Here is a 16,344-nt window from a genome sequence, read left to right on the forward strand (position 1 = left end):
AAAAAGAAAAGAAAAAATTCTCCTTTCTTCCTCCGTGCTTCTGCCCAGCTACAGATCATGCAGACACACTCTGGCATGTGCTTTTGAACACTGGTGGTATTGGGGAAGAGGGTAGTCTTCTTTTTTCCTATTGAAAATTCCTGTAGAATAAAAGTGACCTCAAGGATGTTCTATCCTCTAAACTAGCGGTTCTCAACCTGTGGGTTGCAACCCCTTTGTAACAATGAAAATACATCCTGAGTATCAGATATTTACATTATGAGTCATAACAGTAGCAAAATTACAGTTACGAAGTAGCAACAAAAGTAATTGTGTGGTTGGGGGTCACCACAACATGAGGGACTGTATTAAAGGGTCCTGGCATTAGGAAGGTTGAGAACCACTGCTCTAAACAAAGCTGGGGATGGCAGTGTAATCATAGAGCAATTGTTTGTAATTGGGACAAAGTGCAGATCTCCTGGAAAACCCAATGAAAGCTATGACATCTCTCCTTGGAAAATGCCCAGAGCAGGCCCACATAATCATGCACACAATTCTGGGGTCTTACGGGTGCCAAGTTAAACACCTCAGATTTAGAGGATTATCATAATTAACAAGAGCTCTTAACAGAAAAACCCCTTTTAGTTTCTCCTTATCCTTGCAGCTCCTGCCTGAAAAATCACTAAGTCTCTTTTCTCAAGAGTGCCACAAACAAGCCACACGTGGTTTCAATATCTACATGCCACGGGGTCGGTACTGGCGGCTTCGTCTCTGTCCTGGTAACTCTTCATCCCAGCTTCCCCTTTCAGGGTCCCAAGGGGGCAAGTGTCCCAACCCCTCAAGATTCTGGCTCCACTCCACCATCTCCATCCTTGTCTTCACCTTATATGCTCTCCTCTCCCCAAATCCTACCCTTCCCCCCACCCAATACTCCATTTAAGGGTTCAGTGGCTCTCCAAAGCCTCATATCCTGGCCTTTCTCTTCTCTCACCCCAGAACTTCCCAATGTTCCTAGTGAGTATGCTGGATTAGTGGTCCGCACCGTACTGGAGCCTGTGTTGCAGGGATTGCAGGGATTGCCACCTGAAGCCCAGGCCCCTGCCCTCAGTCAGGCACTGACAGCTATCCTGGGTGCCTGGCTTGACCACATCCTCACCCATGGAATCCGGTTCAGGTAGGGAAAAACGGCAGCAGTAGTAGCGAATAAGCATAACTGGGAAAGGGAGGGAATAGGTTGGGCAGAAGGGACAAAAAGCCACATTGTATCTCGGGTCTTCAGCCTGCAGGGGGCACTGCAGCTCAGACGAGACTTTGGAGTGGTCAGGGAGTTGCTGGAAGAAGAGCAGTGGGACCTGTCCCCAGATCTTCGCCAGACTCTGCTCACGCTCAGCATCTTCCAGCAGCTGGATGGGGCCCTCCTGTGTCTGTTGCAGCAGCCTCTGCCCAAGTCACAAGTCCACAGGAGGTCCTCTTGTTGCTGTGAGTAACACCCCCCGCCTCACTGCTTTGTGTGACCCACCCCCACCATTGATTTGGCTTCATCATATCCCCATGGGTCACCTATCTTCCACTCCTGCCTTACCAGGTGCTTGTGATGAGGTCCAGACCACAGAATTTCCCAGCAGCAGCCTCAACAACCTGGAGAACTTGGAGCACCCACTCTGGCCTGGAACATCCCTACCCCAGACAGCTCAGCTGCTAAACACACTGAGGGGAGGAGGACCTAGCCCTGAGGTTTACCTGGTGGGAAATCAGCAGGCATGGCTTGCCTTGAGGCAGCACCAGCACCCCAGTTGGCACCTGCCTTTTCTTTCCTGCCTGGGGACCAGTTCTGAATCCTAAGGATCCTGGGACCAGGACCAGGAGCCAGAAAATCAGAGCTCTCCCTCTGGCTGGAAAAGCTAGACATTTAGAACTGCGTATTAAAGAAGCCTAGAATTGGGAATTTGTAAGAGACCAAACATGAGAACCAGAAGCTATACAGAGCCTGGACTTAAAGCTATGAATCCAAGATCACTCCAGCATTTGGAATCCAAGTAAAGTGCAAAACCACAGCCTGGAACCTAAAGGTTAGCATCCTTGGGAGGCTCAGGCCTACTTCCCCATCAGTGAAGACATCTGAGGGCTAGAGAGTTAGAGCTCAGGACTAGAGAAAGGGAAGAGTGCTAGAGAGTGGAAGTGGCATCTGTCCTCTCTGCTAAGTCCCAGGAGCCAGGCTGAAAACAGTTAAATCATAAGGTGAAATAGGCTTTTCTACATCTGAATCAGTCCCAAGAGCAGTATTATCTTGTACTTCTCTTCAATCATTTAAGACTATCGGGCTGCAGAATCTTCAAGTTTAAGCTTTGGTTACTCAGAGTTCAACATGTTTACACTTCATTACCTGAATGGGGTTTACCTCCTGGTAGATGAATAATCCCTGTTGGGTAGGACCCTCTCCTTGGAAGGGGCCAGGATCTAAGATGATGTTAACCTAGATCTGGTACAGCATGAAGGGAAGAGGCTGCAGAAAACGGACATATTTTCGTGCAAAGGGGTTTTTGCACTATTTATTTATTTATAGTGTTAGCAGAAGTACAAGAGGACTGTTAATGACAGGTAGTATTTGATGACCGCTTGCTTTGGGCCCTTCTGTGCGTTATCCTGAAACCACTTCTCTCCCTCCGGCCCTTCCTTCACTTCCGGTACGGGGAGCCCCGGAGAGCGGTTCAGAGGCTGGTTCAGGGACTGGTGGCTGCAAGTTTACACTATGCAGAGTCTCGATGGTCGGGGAAGCCCAGCTTCCTGCGCAAGCAACACTTCCGGTAGCGTGAGTCTTTCCGGGCTAGAGGTCACAATGGCTTCTGCCTTGGCTCGCCTTGGTCTTCGGTCCGTTAAGCAGGTTCGAGTTCAGTTCTGCCCTTTCGAGAAGAACGTGGAATCCACGAGGTAAGAGGGAGGAAAGGGTCTCGCTTTCCTTCCGCTTGGGCTTTGGCCCCCTCAAGCGGCCACTCCACACCGTCTCCCCCCCTCCCCCCAACAGAACCTTCCTTCAGGCGGTGAGCAGCGAAAAAGTCCGTTCCACCAATCTCAACTGCTCGGTGATTGCAGACGTAAGACACGACGGTTCCGAGCCCTGCGTGGACGTGCTTTTTGGTGGGCTCGGCGGGGAGACGGGCAGGAGGGGGCAGCAGGATACCCGTGAGCCCCTCAGCCACAGCCTTGCAGTCCCCACGTGCCTGACTCATTTCTTTCTTCCCTAGGAGATGGACATCGCCTGATTATGCGCGGCTCTCACCTCACCGCTGTGGAAATGCTCACTGCCTTAGCCTCCCACATCCGGGCCAGGGACTTAGCTGGGAGTGGGGATAAACCTGGCGCTGATACCGGACGCTGAGAGCGCCGCAGAGACCAACAAGCAGATTTTAGCCTGGACTAGGACACTTAACTCTTCTTGAAGAAGACCTTGACTTAATTATTCAAATCACTATCTTGAGGGCTACCGAGTGCAAAACAAAAATAAAAACCGCGAGGGGTGAGGACAGACCTGAACCGATTTCACTTTCTTATAGTTATCCACTCACTGTTAACCTACCACTCACTCAAGGTACCTCTTAATTTTGTCAGATCCAGTGCTGTTTTTCTCAGTCTTCATCTTTCTATCTCAGTATCACCTGCCATTCTTAAATTCACCCTCTGAACCTCTCTCCCTCTTAGGTCCTTTTTCTTAACCATAAAGATGTACCACCCTCATCTTTCTTTTTCTTCTTTATTTTTTCCAGGGCATCTAATGTTCTGTCATAATTTAAACTGCCCTTTCTGGAGTAAAACCCTATATTTCTGTTCGGTTCTAATCCTAATTTTTTTTCCCCTTCGGCAATCTATTAGATAAAATGGAGTGGAAACCACAGTGTCATCTCTGGTTCTGCCCTCTCTCTCCCTTTCCCTGCACATCTGCGTAGTCCAGAATATTATGTCTTTTTTTTAAAGCTCCTAAAGTAATCTCTCCATTCCCATACGCTATCATATTGCATTCTCCCATCCAGTCTTTTTCCAAATCAAATAATAAAAATTATCAGAGTGCACAGTACGTTGAATGGAAATATTGTTTGGGGAAATGTATAATCATAGGCCAGTGTGTATATGTGTGTGTGAATCTGCATATACTGGGTTGCAGTATAGAATTATTTTTTACTGCGGTTTGCAGGAGAAAAATGGTTGGAAAAAACTAGAGAATAACTTAAGAATGTTTAGCTAGGCTATCAAGGATTTCTAGACATCAGCTGTTGTATACTTTGTGAAATAACATTTCTCATGACCCTCTTACAGCATTACTATATCTGTCCCCCCCAAAAAAGGCTAACTTCAAAGAACTATTTTTCTTCCCCTTTTAGAAAAGAAAACTACTATGAGGCAGTATAGTGTAGTAAAGAGTCCGACTGCCTAGAATTGATAATCCCAGCTCTGCCCTTAAATAGCTGTGTGTTTAGGACAAATTATCAGTGCTTGTTTCCTCATTTGTAAAATGGAGATAATAGTACCTACCTCATAGGATCGTTGAGAGGATTAAATGAGTATAAAGTCCCTACAAATTGCTGGGAGTATAGTAAGTACTATAGTACTATAGTACTTATCTAAGAGGGCTTATTCTATTGTAAGGTTGAAAGAACACTGACAACTTGGATTTCAGTCTCTCAGCTTCATGATTAACTGGGTGTTATTTTGGGCCAGTCTTAACCACTCTTTCCTCATCTGTAAAAATGAGGATGGTTCAATATAAGTGCTGGCATGCTTCTCGATTATGAACTGTAAGTTGGAGCTGTTTTTTTATGCCCCTAGCACCTTGCATAATGTGATACAGAGTGCAGTAAACATTAGTTGGGTTACAAATATTAGCATCCACTTTGTGCCTATAACAGGGGTAGGTATTGAGATACAAAAATTAATAGCAAAACTGAAGTGGTACAATAGCTATATGCATAAGTGCAATGGTAGCAAGAAACAGTACTGACCATTCGGTTTATAAGAAGATGATTGACAGTGGACATTGGAGACTCAGAACAGAGGGTATTGGGTAGGTGTGAGTTGAAAATCTGCCTATTGGGTACAATGTATGCTATCCAGGTGAGAGGTACACTAAAAGTCTAGACTTCACTGTACAATTCATCCATGTGACAAAATACCATATATACCCCCCAAGTCCAAAAATATATATTTTTCTTTTTTTTTACACTGGTTTATGATAAATTTTTTTAATTTTAAATTTAAACGATTTTTTTAAAGTTCAGATTAATACAAGGGTACAAACCATTAGTTTATATAATAATTTATACATGGAAGGTTAAAGTCAGAGTTGTAGCTGTATCCTACACCAAGGGAGTGGGCCGTATATCCACAAATTGTACTCATTGGGTAGGAAGATACTGAGGCCTCCCACCTTCTTGAATTGAGATTTTCTATAGTGTGGGTCTGTGATCATTATCTCCTAGTTTCAAATTGGTATTGAGTACACGTAATGCTTATTTTTCCAATCTTGTGATACTTAGGATGTTCTCTAAATCTTTCCAGGTTATTACAAAGGAAGCAATTTTTTTTTAGAGCTGAATAATATTCTATGGCATAGTTATGTCAGTTTATTAATCTGTTCATGTGTTAATGGGCTTCTTGGGTTGTTTCTACATTTTTTTCTTTTTTTTTTTTTTTGGAGACAATTTCACTGTGTCACCCTTGGTAGGGTGCAATGGCATCATAGCTCACAGCAACCTCAAACTCTTTGGCTCAAGTGATTCTCCTGCCTCAGTTTTTATTTTTAGTAGAGATGGGGTCTCACTCTTGCTCAGACTGGTCTTGAACATGAGCTCAAGTGATCCACCTGCCTTGGCCTCCCAGAGTGTTAGGATTACAGGCATGAGCCACCTCGCCCAGGCTGTTTCCTCATCTTTGTGATTGTAAACTGAGCAACATTTGAGAGCATGTGTCTCTGTAGAAAAATGTCTTTTTTTTTATTTGGTTAAATACCTAGTTGGGATTGCAGGGTCAAATGGTAGGTCTACCTTTAGTTCTTTGAGGAATTTCCATGCTACTTTCTATAGAGACTATACTAGTTTGCAGTCCCACCAGCAGTGCATCAGTGTTCCCTTCTCTCCTCACCCATGCCAACAACTGTTGCTCTAGGACCTTGTGATGGGGCCATTCTCATTGGGCTTATGTGATATCTCAAAAGGGGTTTTGATTTGCATTTCTCTGATAATTAGGGATGATGAACATTTTTTTTTTATTTTATTTAAAAAAATTTTTTTAAATTTTTGCTTTCAATTTATCTTAGTTTGAAGTTGTTGGTTTTGTTTTGTTTTGTTTTGTTTTAACTTCTTCCTCTTGTAGTGTTCTCTTGCCTCCCACGTAGCTAGGATCAGAAGGTCTGGCTGGGTTTTTTTGTTGTTGTAGAGACGGGGTCTCACTCTGGCTCACTCTGCCTCATGCTGGTCTTTAGCTGGTCTCGAACTCGGCTGAGCTCAGGCAATCCACCCACCTCCTTCTGTCCTTTCAAGAAAAGTTTCTATTCAGGTCTCTTACCCAATTTTTTTTTTTTTTAAGACAGAGTCTCAAGCTATTGCTCTTATTAGTAGAGTGTCTGAGAGCTCTTAGTAGAGTGTCAGAGCTCACAGCAACCTCCAACTCCGGCTCAAGCAATCCTCTTGCCTCAGTTTTTCTATTTTTAGTAAAGACAGGGTCTCACTTTTGCTCAGGCTGGTCTCGAACTCATGAGCTCAAACAATCCATCTGCCTTGGCCTCCCAGAATGCTAGGATTACAGGTGTGAGCCACCATGTCCACCCTCCTTGCTGAGTTTTTAATGGTGTTCACTCTTTTCCTATTGATATGCTCAGTTCATTGTAGATTCTGGTGATCAACCCTTGTTGGATTTGTAGCATTAAAATATCTTTTTCTGGGCTCGGCACCTGTAGCTCAAGCAGCTGAGGTGCTGGCCACATACAACAGAACTGGTGGGTTCAAATCCAGCCCAGGCCTGCCAAACAGCAATGACAACTACAACCAAAAAATGGCTGGGCATTGTAGCTGGCACCTGTAGCCCCAGCTACTTGGGAGGCTGAGGCAAGAGAATCACTTAAGCCTAGAAGTTAGAGGTTGCTGTGAGCTGTGATGCTATGGCACTCAACCCAGGGCGACAGCTTAAGGCTGTCTCAAAAAAATAAAAAAATAAAATATCTTTTCTCATTCTGAAGATTGTCTTCTTGCTTTGTGGATTGTGTTCTTAGCTGTGCAAAAACTTTAGTTTGATCAGGTCCCATTTATTATTATTGCTGTTGCAACTGCCAGTGGGATCTTTTTTATAAATTCTTTCCCTAGGTCCTTAAGATCCAGAGTTTTTCCCACACTTATCTTTTAGGGTTTTTATAGTTTCGTGTCTTAGATTTAGATCTGTTATTCATTGTGAGTTCATTTTTGTAAGTGGTAAGAGGTGTGGGTCCAGTTTCATTCTCTTACATGTAGGTAACCAAATCTCCCAGCACCATTTATTAAATAAGGATTCTTTTCCCAAAGAATGCTTTTGTTTGCTTTGTCAAAGATTAGATGGGTGTATGAGACTGGTTTTATCTCTGGATTCTCTATTCTGTTACAGAGATCTATGTCTCTATTTTTAATGCCAATATGCTGTTTTGATCACTACAGACTTGTAGTATAACCTAAAGTCTGGTAAGGTGATGCTTCCTGATTTATTCTTTCTTTATAGAATTGCATTGGCTATTCAGGTTTTTTCCTGGTTCCATCCAAAATGTAGAATTATTTTTCTTAATTCTTAAAAGTAAGATGTTGGTATTTTAATGGGGATTGCATTAAATCTATAGATTGCTTTGGATAGTATAGACATTTTAACAATATTAATTATTCCAAGAAAAAGATAAGTGGGCATGGTGTATAAAGCATTAGTTTTGTACAAAGAGTCTAAATGGGAGGTGTGATAAACTAGGGGAAATAAGGATGTAGAGTAGGACTTCTTTTTTTTTTTTCCTTTTTTTAGGATGGGTTGGACTTATACCTTATGAAAATGACTGTTATGTTGGGCTGGGTTGGTGAAAAATAAGTAATTATGAATCTAAGTTGCATTTTCTGAACTGCCATTGAATGTAATGTTGACTCTTCTATGCTAACCTGAGGTACAGATGCTACTTCCGTCCTATATAGTGTTCTATGACCTGGACATAAGCTATCCTCTCCCTAGGCTCTCATGCTTCCTTGGTTGTAGGAGACAAATGCATTCTGTAAGTATATGCACCACCATTATGGTCCTTTTAGGGTTCATCTAGGTAAGGAATTCTAGGCTGCATGGATACTCCTTTGAAGTCACAGGGTCGCTTAAAGACATTGCTGAAATCAGACCCCGACCTCTTGGGGTCGGTCCTGCACTCAACTCCAGCAGGAAAGACACTGAGTGTGAGCAAAGTGATCCAGCCTGATTCAGATACGCCTGTTCGAAGCTACCCTCTTCTCAGCTCTCTAGGCGGGGTCAAGTTACTTGTCCTTCCTAAGCCTACGGAAGGACAGAACAGTGAAATGTGTTATAAAACACTTGAGATAGCGTCTCAGGTTCGTAATATACTTAGTTATTTAGAAATAAAAAAACAGCCCAACGCGAGACTGGTTTTATCTCCAAGAACATGCCAAATAAGCACAGACCCCGTGAGCTTCGCGGGGGGGCCGACCCGGACGACAAGCCCTACACCACACTGGCAGCCGCGGTTCCGGGCTAGGGGAACTGTAACCTGACGTGGCGGGGAGGGACTTCCGGCGGGAGGCGGATGTGGAGAGGGAAGCGCGGGCCGGCAGGTGCGGCTGACAGGACAGTGGTCGCTGGAGAGAGGGGCGCAAGCCGGAGAGGCGAGGCAGGGCCCAGGCTCGGCTGCCGCCTCTCGGAGTTCCTCTCTACAGCAACGCCAACCTTCGTACCCGGATGGCTCGAGGCGAGCGGTGGCGCCGCGCAGCGCCGGCCGATGGAGCGCGGACAGCTCAAAGGGCGGCTCGGGGCGGCCCGGGCCGACGGGACGGCCGGGATGGCCGGGGCGGCGGGGCCCGTGGCACGACTGGGGGAGTGGCTCTGGCCGTGGTGGTCCTGTCTTTGGCCCTGGGCCTGTCGGGGCGCTGGATGCTGGCGTTGTACCGTGCGCGACGGGCGGTCACGCTGCACTCTGCACCCCCTGCGCTGCCCCCCGACTCCTCCAGCCCCGCTGTGACCCCGGACCTCTTTTGGGGAACCTACCGTCCTCACGTCTACTTCGGCATGAAGACTCGCAGCTCGAAGCCCCTCCTCACCGGTAACTGGGCCCGGGGCGGGCCGACAGGAGCCCCAGCTTCAAACAAGGGTGGGGAGGAGTGGCTCAGGACAGTTACAATGAGGGATGACCCTGAAGTTCTTGAAGACCCGGAGGAACAGGTCCCCAGCTCTCTTTGACTTACATGGCCATTCTACCCCCAGGACTGATGTGGGCGCAGCAGGGCACCACCCCAGGGACCCCTAAGCTCAGGCACACGTGTGAGCAGGGGGACGGCGTGGGTCCCTATGGCTGGGAGTTCCACGATGGTCTCTCCTTCGGGCGGCAACACATCCAGGATGGGGCCTTAAGGCTCACCACTGAGTTCGTCAAGAGGCCTGGGGGTCAGCACGGAGGGGACTGGAGCTGGAGAGTGACTATAGAGCCTCAGGTCAGGGCCTCAGGACACCCTTTCCTCAGCCCAGACTCCCTCCATCCTTCCCTTGCTGCCAGCAAATGCAGTATGAAGTGGGGGTTAACAGCAGGGTCTCTTGAGTCTGGCTGCCTCGTTTAAGTCTTGCCTTAAACACTTGCCCCTATGACCACCATTATTTACCATCTCTAAGCCTTCATTTCCTTATTTGTAGAGATAATAATAGCACCTATCTCACAAGGTTGTAAAAATTAAATGAGGTAATCTGTGTAGAGTTTTTAATGTAGGACATAGAACAAAAGTACTCAGTTATTTCCCAGAGAACCTTGTGCAAGGCTCTTTATCTCACTGGGTTTACCTGCTTACCCTTAGTGACCCTCAACACTGCCATATGTATGTTGTTTACCGCATCACTCCTCCCTGGTATCCCTTTCCCTCACTAAGTATGATTCTCAAGAGAATGCCAATCTAAAGCTGTTCTTTTCTGTTTTCCTTGTCACCCAGGCCTCAGGTACCTCTGCTCTCCCTTTGGTCTCCCTGTTTTTCTATGTGGTGACAGATGGCAAAGAAGTCCTTTTACCAGAGGTTGGGACCAAGGGGCAGTTGAAGTTCATCAGCGGGCACACCAGTGAACTTGGTGACTTTCGCTTTACACTTCTACCACCAACCGGTCCAGGGGATACTGCTCCCAAACATGGCAGGTAACAGGGAAGAAGATGTGGGGTGGTATAGATGCTGACTTAGCCTGTTTTGTCTTCCCCATCATACCTTCTTTCCACCAATTATTTCCATTTACACCAGTCTACATGTCCCCTGCCAGAGACCTCTTTACCTCACTTTTCATCACTTCATATTTCTTTTTATAATCCGCATCACCTTCCCCTGAACAGTATTTCCCATTTATCTTCTTTCCTTCAAGCTACAATGTCTTCTGGTCCTCCAACCCAGGACTGCCTCTGCTGACAGAGTTGGTAAAGAGTCACCTAAATAGTTGGTTTCAGCATCGGCCTCAAGGAGCCTCTGCTGAACGCTATCTCGGCTTGCCAGGATCTCTGAAGTGGGAGGACAGAGGCCCAAGTGGGCAAGGGCAAGTCTTGGTACAGCAGGTGACACTGAAAGTCCCCTTTTCTGTGGAGTTTGTATTTGAATCAGGCAGTGCCCAGGCAGAAAGAAACCAAGCCCTAAAGCAGCTGGCAGGCAGCCTACTAACCCAGGCCCTGGAGAGCCATGTTAAAGCCTTTAGAGAACGCTTTGAGAAGACCTTCAAGCTGAAGGAGAAGGGCCTGACCCCTGGGGAGCAGGCTTTGGGTCAGGCTGCCCTCAGTGGCCTCCTTGGTGGGATCGGCTATTTCTATGGACAGGGTCTGGTATTGCCAGACATGGGGGTAGAAGGGTCTGAGCAGAAAATGGACCCAGCCCTCTTTCCACCAGTCCCTCTTTTTACAGCTGTGCCCTCCCGGTCATTTTTCCCCCGAGGCTTCCTTTGGGATGAGGGCTTTCATCAGTTGCTGATTCAGCGGTGGGATCCTGGCCTCACCCGGGAAGCCCTAGGCCATTGGCTGGGGCTGCTCAATGCTGATGGCTGGATTGGGCGGGAGCAAATACTGGGTGATGAGGCCCGAGCCCGGGTGCCTCCAGAATTCTTGGTGCAGCAGGCTGCCCATGCAAATCCCCCAACCCTGCTTTTGCCTGTGGCCCACATGTTAGAGGGTGGTGACCCTGCTGACTTGGCCTTCCTTCAAAAGGCCTTCCCTCGCCTGCATGCCTGGTTCTCCTGGCTTCATCAGAGCCAGGGAGGGCCACTTCCACTATCTTACCGCTGGCGGGGCCGGGACCCAGCCTTGCCAACTCTACTGAACCCCAAGACACTACCCTCGGGACTGGATGACTACCCCCGGGCTTCACATCCTTCAGCCACTGAGCGGCACCTGGACCTGCGATGCTGGATGGCACTAGGTGCCCGTCTGCTAACAAGGCTGGCAGAGCATCTGGGGGAGGCAGAGGTGGCTGCTGAGCTGGGCCCACTGGCTGCCTCACTGGAAGCAGAAGAGAGTCTGGATGAACTACACTGGGCCTCAGAGCTAGGGTTCTTTGCAGACTTTGGGAACCACACCAAAGCAGTACAACTAAAGCCTAAACCCCCTCAGGGTCTGGTTCGGGTGGTGGGCAGGCCCCCCCCTCGTTTGCAACATGTGGATGCTCTGGGCTATGTTAGTCTTTTTCCCTTCCTACTGCGGCTGCTGGACCCCAATTCATCCCATCTTGGGCCCCTGCTGGACATTCTAGCTGACAGCCGCCATCTCTGGAGCCCCTTTGGCTTACGCTCCCTTGCAGCCTCAAGCCCCTTTTATGGTCAGCATAATTCAGAACATGATCCTCCCTATTGGCGAGGTGCTGTGTGGCTCAATATCAACTACCTGGCCCTGGGAGCATTGCACCACTATGGGCACCTTGAGGGGCCCCACCAGGCCCGGGCTGCCAAACTCCATAGTGAGCTCCGTGCTAATGTGGTAGGCAATGTATGGCAGCAGTACCAGGCTACAGGTTTCCTGTGGGAACAGTACAGTGACCGGGATGGGCGGGGCATGGGCTGCCGCCCTTTCCAGGGTTGGACTAGCCTTGTCTTATTGGCCATGGCTGAAGACTACTGAGGCAGGGAAGAGAGGGAATCCAGGCCATTCTTGCTACTCTGGATCTTGAGGAACAAAGTCTCTGGCTTCTGCCCTCAGTCCCTAAGATACTAATAATTCAAACCTTCATTTCATCTCAGGTGTCTCCTTACAGTCAGCCCACACAGCCCCAGGATGAATGTAAATTCAGAATCTATTTTTCTAAATAAAATGGAAAAAAACACCAAACTCTTTGGCTTTTGCCAGCTTTGCCTCACCAAGAGGTCTTAACTCAGTCCAAGCCTCAAGGATGCTTGGCAAGATGGGATAAATGGCCACTACTACTACCCTTCAAAACCAGTCAGGTCAACTGCAGTGCAGTAAATTGAGCACTATTCCGCCCAAATTCACAAGCAGCTGTTTTACATCTCTTTAATGAGATCAAAGGCTCTTGTGTATGTCTTGGGGGATAGAGTTAGCAAAATCCCCCAAATACTGCCCCGCTCTTCAGGGCTCCAGCCCTTTCAGACAGATTCTCAAAGGGGAAGGAGGGGCCAAAGAGAACAGGGTCTTTCTGTGAGCAAGTAATGCAGCCCCTCCCCCAAAACTACTTATGGGATGTCCCCTTGCCTAGAAGCCAGCCCCATGGAAGAGACCCGGGGTACAGGATCAGGGGGCAGTGCACATGGGGAGTGGTCTTCCAGATCTGGCAGGGTAGCACTAGACCTCACCTCCTTGACCGGTTCACCCTCGCTGGAGTCAGGACAGGGACAGAGCTCAATACCAGAGTCCCCAGTCAGACGGCGATAACGGCAGGATGGGGGTGTGGAGGCAGGGCTCACCCCTGCCTCAAGCTCATCCTCCTGATGAGGGGCACTCTGGTGGGAAGAAACACCTTCCACATTTGTTCCCTCGCAGGGGGCAGAGCAGCTAGATGCAGAGGAGCAGCAGGTTGGTTCACTAGAAGCAGTCAAGGGGCAACCTGGGGCCACAGTATAAGGAGGTGGCGGTGTGCCTGGGCGGTGAACCACATCTTCGTAGGCTGGGGGTTTGAAGGCGCTGAGGAGGCCTGCAGGAAGAGAATGGCATGGTTGGCTGAAGGCCACCAGGAATGGGATAGTAGTCTCTTGAATGAGGGGAAAGGATGCTTTGAAATGTCTGGAAAAGGGAATGTGGGCTGATTTGGGGGTCCTGCTTTAGGAAGGGCCACCTAGTAATGGACTTAGAGCCTGAAGTCACTCACGAAGGTCAAGCAGTGAACCAGCAGGGACAGGGCCAGCCCCATGGCATGCCCCATGATAGGCCAATAGGTTGATTTCATGCTGCCGTTGCTGTTGTTGGAGCCGGAGTTTAGCTCGTCGATGGCGGAAGGCACAACAGCAGCTAAATAGGATAAGGACAGTCCAGAGCAGCCAGAACCCTGCAAGAGGCAAGGCGGGAGTAACTCAGATACCTCTGATGCAGAGAAGGGTCCATGAAGGATAGAATTCTGAGGTCCAAGGGAGGGTGGGCAGAGGGACCTGAGAATAATCCTCTTGGAGACTCACACCAGAGCTCATAGTAGTAGGTGCAGCAGCCAGTCTCCCCGCAGCAGTGACCACTCTCACAGAGGTAGGGCTGGTTGTTCACTCCTGGGCACAGCTCTCGAAGCTGGGGGTAAGGAGGCACTTAGAACTAAGGGAGAGTCCAGCCCCAGGCACAGTCTATTCCCACCTCTTGCAAGCACATACACAGTCCCACCCTGTGAACCACGTTCAGCGTGGAGAGATGGGGAGAGTGGGGGATTCTGAAAGGATTATTCAAGTATCTGAAGGGCTGTAAACGTGGAAGATGATTTGGAATAGCAAGAGTCAGTCTACAGAACAAGACAAGTGTAAACATACAAAGAGGAAGATCTCAGTTCTGTATATATGAGACTTCCTTCACACTCAGCCTGGCTCCCCAGAGTGCTTTCTGTTAAGGGAGTATTTTGGTAGCAGCCACAAAAACAGTCCAAGCCATCTCAACATCTTAGACAATGGGTAGAAGTTTAAGGTCATTTCCAAGGCTAAAATGCTTTCATTATCTCACATGGTCCACTACTCCCCACCCCCAAGCTGGGTCTTTCCATCCCTGTGCTTCAGCCTCCCTAGGGTAAAGGAGGGGTAGTGTGCGACTCATAGTGCTCCCAACCAGATGGGATTGCTGTGGATGATAAAGGATGGCATCCAAGGCGTGAGTCTGGGTTCCAGCTCTTCTCCAAATTGCTCCCTCAAGAGAAGACGCTGTCGGACTCTGTTGTGACAATAGGCACATAGAAAAATATCACAAATAACTGTTGTAAGACAGAGGGAGCTTCCCTATGCCTCTGGTCACTGGAGAGCCACTGCAACCATGGGATGGGGTCTATGAGACTGCAGGCAAGTCAGCTGCATCTACGTTACAAAGTTTAGACAAAGAGTGGAAGGGACATGTTTAGGAACTTCACAGTACCTTTGGCTCCTTGAGTTCCGCCCCCGCCCCCAAAAGAAGGGACAAGGAAAGGGGAAAGAGAAATAAATGGCTGTCATGATAAGCTTTTGGAGCTGTTGGGATACCTGCTGTTGCGGTGCCCGAAGTGCCCCCCAGGCCTCTTCACTGCGGTTCCTGATGCTGGCCCGAGCCATGCCTCCACCTACAGCCCCCTGAAGACCACAGCCACCTCTACTGCCAGCTGCCCCGCCCCTGCCACCTCTGCCGCCACCGCCATGGTCCCTGCCCGGCCCATCTTCGCTGCCGCCACCATCAATCCGCGGCCGGAGCTTCCACCGGGGAGAGCTCCACCAACTAGGACCCAGACGGCTCTGCCCTACCAATCACCATCGCCCCTCGACGGGCTGACCAATAGGAACACGCAAGAGGTTTCTCCCTGTGACCAATCTGCAGCAGCGCCTCCGCCGCTCTCCCAGACAACAAGAGCTTGCACAGACAAAGAGTGGGGGAAGGTTCGACCCCGACCCTGACTGACAGCGACAAAAGCCAATAGGGACAACAGAACAGGCTCTGGTTTATCAACCAAAGAAGAGCAAAGTTCCCGCTGATAGGCTTGAGCCCTATTTTCGGCTTGACGCCAAATGCCCAACCACGCACCCGGCTAGAGGAGGCTGGGTCTCCCAAATCTTCCGGAGTCTGGGCACAATCCGGCTGGCCTGCCTGTGGTCTTTTCCAAGCCCTAGGCGTCGACCGGGGCTCCGACAGGGGCAATATGTATATACCAGAGACTGGTCTGCCCAGATCCCATTCCCCCAGTTCTATACAACCCGAAGCACCAGATGAAATTTAATACGGTGGGGAAGACACTGAAAATGGGGCATGGGAGGGCGCAGAGTCCAGGTTAGGTAAGGACTTTAAGTAGCCAGAAGAGGGGATCCCGGGCCCTCGAGCCCCCCCAGTCGCATCTGCAGATTGATGCGGTAGCATTGAAGACTGCACAGCGCCTGGCCGGTGCGGGAACAGGCGTAACGGCGCGGGTGGGGGCAGCCCGGGACAGAGCAGAGCGGAAGCGGGCCTGTTGGGGTTGGCCGCGGAGGCAATGCCGCGGGGGCAGGGACCCCAGGTGGGAAGGAAAGGGTGGAACCCTGGGCTCCGCTACAGTAGCGCACCATGGGGGCCGGAGCCGCTGCCCGCCCTCCCCGCCGCTCGCCCCGTGCGGTCCCCCGACCACCCCGCCCGCTGGGTGCCGCAGTCTTGGTGAGACGCTCGATAGTCTGGTTCTTGTGCTCCTCTGCCCGTCGTGCCGCTTGCAGCCGCCGCTTCCGCGCCCGCTCCTCGCGCTTCAGTAGCATCTCCTCGGTGAGGGCAGGGGCCGGACAGCCCCCTGTCACAGGCAGCGGCAGCATCGGGGAAGGTTGACTTCGCGCTTTCTGGAGCAAGGCTCGCTGGGGTGGGGGTAGAGGAAAAGAGAGCGACGGGTTGGTGTCTAAAAGAGGAGGAAGGTAAAAAGGCAAGATCTGCCACATCCCGGGTGGGAAAAGAGGGACATGAAAGGCAGTGTCTTCAGCAGCCCAGGCTTTGGGAGAAGAGTTTTAATTTTTTTTTTTTTTTTTTTTTTTTTTTTT

General features: G+C 49.4%; 5 protein-coding genes across 6 annotated transcripts in view; 3 read left to right on the plus strand and 2 right to left on the minus strand.

The window, feature by feature from the left end:
• The window catches only part of CCDC142 (coiled-coil domain containing 142), a 7,199-nt gene extending 5,362 nt beyond the window's left edge, over positions 1-1,837 (plus strand). Inside the window, exons 6-9 of the mRNA XM_003793465.3 lie at positions 644-758; positions 976-1,153; positions 1,259-1,458; positions 1,565-1,837. Coding sequence (XP_003793513.1) covers positions 644-758; positions 976-1,153; positions 1,259-1,458; positions 1,565-1,821 — 750 coding nt within the window. The 3' untranslated portion in view covers positions 1,822-1,837. The remainder of the gene's footprint in view (positions 1-643; positions 759-975; positions 1,154-1,258; positions 1,459-1,564) is intronic.
• An 871-nt stretch (positions 1,838-2,708) lies between these two features.
• MRPL53 (mitochondrial ribosomal protein L53) lies at positions 2,709-4,043 on the plus strand. Its single transcript, XM_003793375.3, has 3 exons — positions 2,709-2,907; positions 3,002-3,114; positions 3,222-4,043. Exons 1-3 carry the CDS (start codon positions 2,729-2,731, stop codon positions 3,353-3,355), a joined length of 426 nt encoding a protein of 141 aa, XP_003793423.2. The 5' UTR covers positions 2,709-2,728; the 3' UTR covers positions 3,356-4,043.
• Positions 4,044-8,758: 4,715 nt separating this feature from the next.
• MOGS (mannosyl-oligosaccharide glucosidase) lies at positions 8,759-12,517 on the plus strand. The gene is made up of 4 exons (XM_003793376.3): positions 8,759-9,289; positions 9,451-9,677; positions 10,164-10,360; positions 10,579-12,517. The coding sequence occupies exons 1-4, from the start codon at positions 8,929-8,931 to the stop codon at positions 12,308-12,310; spliced, it is 2,517 nt and encodes an 838-aa protein (XP_003793424.1). The 5' UTR covers positions 8,759-8,928; the 3' UTR covers positions 12,311-12,517.
• Positions 12,518-12,674: 157 nt separating this feature from the next.
• On the minus strand, positions 12,675-15,463 carry WBP1 (WW domain binding protein 1). Of its 2 annotated transcripts, none has more exons than XM_003793377.3 (4): positions 14,845-15,463; positions 13,816-13,918; positions 13,512-13,688; positions 12,675-13,337 (listed from the first exon to the last, which is right to left on the minus strand). In XM_003793377.3, exons 1-4 carry the CDS (start codon positions 14,911-14,913, stop codon positions 12,880-12,882), a joined length of 807 nt encoding a protein of 268 aa, XP_003793425.1. In that variant the 5' UTR covers positions 14,914-15,463; the 3' UTR covers positions 12,675-12,879. The 2 variants fall into 2 exon arrangements, with proteins under 2 accessions (XP_003793425.1, XP_023371030.1); XM_023515262.1 differs by having other exon boundaries at positions 12,687-13,337; positions 13,789-13,918; positions 14,845-15,102.
• Positions 15,464-15,540: 77 nt separating this feature from the next.
• Positions 15,541-16,344, minus strand: part of INO80B (INO80 complex subunit B) — a 4,778-nt gene continuing 3,974 nt past the window's right edge. The window contains exon 5 of the mRNA XM_003793378.2: positions 15,541-16,164. Within this exon, the coding sequence (XP_003793426.1) occupies positions 15,634-16,164 (531 nt within the window). The 3' untranslated portion in view covers positions 15,541-15,633. The remainder of the gene's footprint in view (positions 16,165-16,344) is intronic.

The sequence above is a fragment of the Otolemur garnettii genome, unplaced genomic scaffold (assembly GCF_000181295.1).
Source record: "Otolemur garnettii isolate 467f Iridium unplaced genomic scaffold, OtoGar3 scaffold00068, whole genome shotgun sequence".
In the NCBI taxonomy this organism is placed as follows: Eukaryota; Metazoa; Chordata; class Mammalia; order Primates; family Galagidae; genus Otolemur; species Otolemur garnettii.